We start from the raw sequence: 5,816 nt of genomic DNA on the forward strand, positions 1-5,816 counted from the left end.
GCGTGCCCATCCCCCCAGTGGAGGGAAACGTCTGGAGAGGAGCTTGAGCCTCCCCCCCCCAGCTCCTCTCCCCACCCTGATCCAGCAAAGCCCTGAAGCACCCCCCTCAGAGTCATAGAATCATAGAATCATGAAGGTTGGAAGGGACCTCAAAGATCACCAAGTTCCAACCCCCCTGCCATGAGCAGGAACCACCAGACCAGGTTGTACAAAACCTCATCCAACCTGGCCTTAAAAACCTCCAGGGATGGGGCATCAACAGCCTCCCTGGGCAAACCCACTCCAGTTCCTCAGCACTCTGAGAGTGAAGAATTTCTTCCTAATATCTCCCCTCTCTCAGTTTAAAACCATCACCCCTTGTCCTATCAGTGTCTTCTCTGATGAAAAGACCCTCCCCAGCTTTCCTGGAGCCCCTTCAGGCACTGGAAGCTGCTCTAAGGTCTCCCTGGAGCCTTCTCCTCTCAAGGCTGAACAGCCCCAATTTTGCTACTGGGCTGCTCGTGTGCTTCAAGCTAAATTCAGCATTCAAAGTACCTGGGTTCAGGTGCTTTGCTGACTGGCTCATAAATCACAGTTAATTCCCCCAGCAGGGCAAAAAGTGAGGATTTCACTGCAGAACTGCAGCTGCTTCCTCTGGCTCAGACCAGCCTGGGTCTCAGCAAAAGGCACAGCAGCCTGTAGCTACAAGCTGAGCTTGCCAGTGACAAATAATAACAAAAGGTGCTGTTGGAGGAGACAGAAAGAGTGGTCAGACCCTGGAACAGGCTGCCCAGGGAGGTGGTTGAGTCACCATCCCTGGATGTGTTGAAGGGTGGTTGGTGGAGATGGTTTAGGGGAAAACTTGGTAGAGTAGGAATGATGGTTGGACTTGGTGTTCCCAAGGGGCTTTTCCACCCTGAATGGTTCTATGATTCTATGATTCTATACCCAGGACACCATCAGGCAAAGGTAGTACAGGAGATGGCAGGACTGGGGTCAGAAGTTTGGGAATCCCCAAGGGTCCACACGCAGCCTCTCAGTCCCTGATTACCTGGGGTTTCAGAGCATCCTTGGGCAGGCAGTGACCATCCCAGCACAGCCCCCCAGCCTGGCAGGGGGTGCCATCAGCCCATGGCAAGCTGCCGTTCTTGGTGTGGCACAGGGGCTCCCCACTGCCCCCCATCCTGCACCAGAGCTGGGCACAGATGTCCTCCTCCGTGGTGTTGGGGCAGTGCTGGAAGTCCTTGCCAAAGATCTGCTGGCACTGCTGGTCCAGGCTGTACAGGGCTCCTTGGCCAGGCAGCTCGGCGGGCAGGGGGAGGGGGTCAGCTGGGGCATCCAGCAAGCAGTCCCCTGGGCAAGACAGAGATGCATCAAAGGCTTGGGTTGCACCAACCTCACCCACCAAACCTCTGCCCATGGTCCAGTTTGAACACCCTTCATCCCACCCGTCTCTCCAGGCACTGCAAAGAGGCTGAGGGAGTCAGGAAAAAAACAGTTGGGAATGATGAAGCACAAATCCAGGCTGGGAAGAGAATGGATTAAGACCAGCCCTGGGGAAAAGGACTTGGGAATGTTGGGTGATGAGAAGCTCAGCATGAGCAGCAGCATGTGCTGGCAGCCTGGAAATGAACCATGTCCTAAGCTATGTGACCAGCAGGTCAAGGCAGGGGATTCTTCCCCTCTATTCTACTCTGGTGACCCTTCCCTGCCCCCCCTGCATTGCTGGGTCCAGTTCTGGGGTCCCCAACACAAGGATGACAAGGAGCTGTTGGAGCAAGTCCAGAGGAGGCCACAAAGATGATCCCAGGGCTGGAGCAGCTCTGCTCTGGAGCTAGGCTGGGAGAGTTGGGGTGTTCAGCCTGGAGAAGAGAAGGCTCCAGGGAGACCTTAGAGCACCTTCCAGAGCCTGAAGGGGCTCCAGGAAAGCTGGGGAGGGGCTTGGGACAAGGGCAGGGAGGGAGAGGACAAGGGGGAAGGGATGAAAACTGGAAGAGGGAGATTGAGGTGAGACATGAGGAGGGAATTGTGGAGTGTGAGGGTGGTGAGAGCCTGGCCCAGGTTGCCCAGGGAAGCTGTGGCTGCCCCATCCCTGGCAGTGTTGAAGGGCAGGTTGGATGGGGCTTGGAGCAGCCTGGGCTGGTGGGAGGTGTCCCTGCCCATGCAGGGGGGTGGATCTAGATGAGCTTGAAGGTCCCTTCCAACCCAAACCAATCCATGATTCCACAAGGCTCCTTACCATGCCCACCATCCAGGAACTCAGTGAGGTACATGGTGCTGCAAGGAGACCAGGGCTGGGTCTTGTTCAAGTGGATGAACAGAGGGGCCATCAGGTGGTGCTTCCCAAGGGGCCCGAAGAGCCTCTCGCAGGTCTTGGAGTCATCGTGGGGCATGCTGAGCACATGGCCTGGGGAGAGGGAACATCTGTGAGCCACAGCCTCCCAGCTCTGCTGCAGGTGGTGCCTGGGCAGGTCTGAGCATCTCCCAGGCTGGGTCTGGAGCACAAGTTCTATGAGAAGCAGCTGAGGGAATTGGGGTTGTTTAGTTGAGGAGGCTGAGGGGAGACCTTCTCATTCTCTACAACTGCCTGAAAGGAGGTTGGAGCGAGGTGGGTGTAGGTCTCTCCTCTCACATAAGTGATGATAGGATGAGAGGAAATGACCTCAGGTTGCACCAGGGAAGATTTAGATTGGAAATGAGGAAGAATTTCTTTACTGAAAGACTGGTGAGGCCTTGGATCAGGCTGCTGGAGCTGCTCAAAAAAGATGTGGCTGTAGCACCTGAGGACATAGTTTAGTTGGCATGGTGGTGTTGGGTTGACAGTTGGACTTGATGACCTTAGATGTCTTTTCCAACTTGAATGATTCTATTAGTCTGTGATTCTGAGCTGTTTGTGCCCATAAATTAGAGGTGATGAGCAAAGCAGTGCTTGCTCTGGCTCAGCAGAGCAGCCCATGTCACCCAGCACATCTCTAGGAGTGGCAAACCAAGCTTGATCATCATCTTAGCTCATCACATCAGGCCAACGTGCCCATTTACCCCAACTCTTGCCCTTCTCTGCTGGTGCAGACCAGCTCCTGCCAGTGCCAGGAACTCCTCAGTGCTACCCAAAGCTTGGCAGGTGGTTCCTGGGCTGTGCTCCATCCCCTCCCAGCAGCGGGGCTGGAAAAGCAGAATTACACCCCCCCCCCAGACCCCGGGCAGGGCCACGTTACCCAGTTCATGGGCCAGGGTGTAGGCTGCCTGCAGACCCTCGTCCTCGATCACCGAGCAGCTCTTGTTGCGGTCGCACATGGTGCCAATGTCTGCCACTCCCAGCGTGTCACAGCTCTGGTGCCCACAGAAGTCCTGCCCACAAGGAGGGGAAGGTGGGGTGAAGGGGGTGTTCCATCCAGCAGCCCCAGGGGACAACCCAGCTCTGCATCTGCAGTGCAACCACTCCATGTGGGTTTCCTGGAAGCTCTGCCCTTCCCCCCCGTGCTGGGCACTGGTGGGACCACACCTGGAATCCTGGGGTCGGTTCTGGGCCCCCCAGAAGAAGGACGTTGAGAGGTTGGAATGTGTCCAGTAACAGAGCTGGGGAAGTGGCTGGAGGGCAAGTCTTATGAGGAGCAGCTGAGGGAACTGGGGGTGTTTGGTCTGGAGAACAGGAGGCTGAGGGGTGACCTTCTCACTCCCTATAACTACCTGAGAGGAGGCTGGAGCCAGGGGGGGGTTGGTCTCTTCTCCTGAGGAACCAGTGACAGAACAAGAGGAAACAGGCTCAAGTTGCCCAGGGGAGGTTTAGGTTGGGTATTGGAAGAAACTCCTTCACTGAAAAGGTTATCAGATACTGGAACAGGCTGCCCAGGGAGGAGCTCTGGGAGTATTTAAAAGCTGTGTAGCTGTGGTACTGGGGGACACGGGTTAGCACTGGACACAGCAGAGTTGGGTTAATGGCTGGACTCGACCATCTTGAAGGTCTAATCCAACCAAACCAGTTCTGTGACTCTATTATTCTTTGCACGGTGGGGACATCCCTCCTTCCCCTCCAGGGACATCCCAACCCCTCTCCCCACCCGAAGCACCCCCGGGGAGCCCTCAGACCTGTCTGGTCAGCAGGATGGCCGTGTCGTAGTGCTCGGGGTGCCGGTCGCTCAGGGGGTTGAACTTCTGCTGCCAGGTACAGAAGTTGCGCAGGGTGAGGCCACCGTTGTCAGACACCTCTGGCCCTGCTGCCTCCTCATCCACCACCAGCACCTTCACCACCACCAGGTTGATGGAGTTCTTCAGGCTGGGGTGCTTGTAGATGCGAGCAGCCATGGACATCAGGGTCAGGATGTGGTTCTGTGGGGAAAGAGAGGGGCAGGCAAAGCCTGGGTGAAACCTTTGCCAGGGGGCTCTTATTTGTGGTTAGGAAAGGAATAACCCACCTCGTTTTTGAAGCCTACCACCTTCAGACACACTCAGGCAGCCACCTGGGTTGATGGCCTAAGTGCTGCTTTTTCTGCACACGATGCTTCGCACCTTGTGCTGGCGGGAAGGACAGGCAGGACAAGCCCACCCATCTCCACCTTCCACCAACCCTTTGCACCCAGGAACCCTTCAGAAAATCCCATGAGTGCTCCTGCATATTCCCAAAGCATTAACCCTGCCCCTGTTGCCCTGGGGGCAGGAACCACCTCACCGCCCAACCTCCCAGGGGTGCCAAACCACCTTGGAACGGGCTGGGGCAGAGTTTGAACCCGCTGGACCACAACCCTTGGTGACAAGCCAGGGACAAAGCACTTGGATGGAGGAGACTTCACCCCTGCTCGGGCGACTGGGACGACCAGGGGTGACCTCATATGTCAAACGCGCCAGCGATGTTTAGGCTGATGTAAACATCTTATCGGAGCATCGGAATTCCTGCTCCGCTTGGCACCCGCTCCCAGCCCCCGAGTCAGGAGGAAAAAATGCAGCTATTACACAACGTGGTGTTGGGAAAGAGAAAGTGGCTTCTTGCCTCCCCGGACGAATCACACCCCAGGGTCTCGCTTCAGCACCGTTAATGAACGTGGAAGGACAGGGTGGAAGCCCTTTCTGATGGTTGTTTCAACCCAGATCCCTCTTTCCTGAGTGGGCCTCATCCGTCAGGATGCTGCTGGGAGAGTGGTGGGCACAAAGTCCCACTTCTCTGAGTAAACAAGAGAGGTTTTTAGGGAGATCTCCCCTACCAGCACTACTCACTGCTCTGAGAGCAGCTCACGGGGCAGAGCTGCTCACCCTGAGCTTTTGTGGCTAATTTACATTATTCTGCCACATTTTATCCTGTCGCTGGCAGCTCCATGTAAACAGATGTCTCGCTTCAGCAAGACAGATCCCAAGTCCTCCCTGGCTCATTATCAAAGGGCAGGCCCCAGCAAGGATAGACTGGGTTATTTAGACTGGCCAGATCTCCACGACATGACTCATGTCCCAGCCCAAAGCCTGCAACTCGTGTCACAAAGAAGCCACCACTGAGGCAAGAACACCAGGTTTGCTCCAGGGTGCTGGGGGAACTGTTTACCACATGGGGAAAATCCATTGGGAACCTTTTTAAAAGCATCACGAGGCCTTCCTGAAATGACATGCATGGAGACCCAGAAGGATGCTTTGTGCTGGAGATGCACATCATGGGATCATCCACAATTTCCAACAGATCATCCATAGTTTCCAAGGAAAATTTCCTGCCTCGTCCTTTTCTAACCCATTACAGGTTTCTCTCCATCCTGGTAGTTGTTACCTGGGAGCTCTCAGTCCCTACTGCAAATCCCCTGGGACACCAACCCTCCCATCCTCAGGGTGACATCCAGCCAAGAAAATATTTGAGCAGCAGG

General features: G+C 55.6%; 1 protein-coding gene across 1 annotated transcript in view; it reads right to left on the reverse strand.

The window, feature by feature from the left end:
- Positions 1-5,816, reverse strand: part of ADAMTS8 (ADAM metallopeptidase with thrombospondin type 1 motif, 8) — a 34,053-nt gene that overhangs the window by 13,224 nt on the left and 15,013 nt on the right. Inside the window, exons 3-6 of the mRNA XM_010002887.1 lie at positions 4,066-4,305; positions 3,195-3,327; positions 2,219-2,386; positions 1,031-1,332 (exon numbers count right to left, since the gene is read on the reverse strand). Of these exons, the coding sequence (XP_010001189.1) occupies positions 1,031-1,332; positions 2,219-2,386; positions 3,195-3,327; positions 4,066-4,305 (843 nt within the window). The remainder of the gene's footprint in view (positions 1-1,030; positions 1,333-2,218; positions 2,387-3,194; positions 3,328-4,065; positions 4,306-5,816) is intronic.

This window comes from Chaetura pelagica, unplaced genomic scaffold, assembly GCF_000747805.2.
Source record: "Chaetura pelagica isolate M959 unplaced genomic scaffold, ChaPel_1.0 scaffold38, whole genome shotgun sequence".
Taxonomy (NCBI): domain Eukaryota; kingdom Metazoa; phylum Chordata; class Aves; order Apodiformes; family Apodidae; genus Chaetura; species Chaetura pelagica.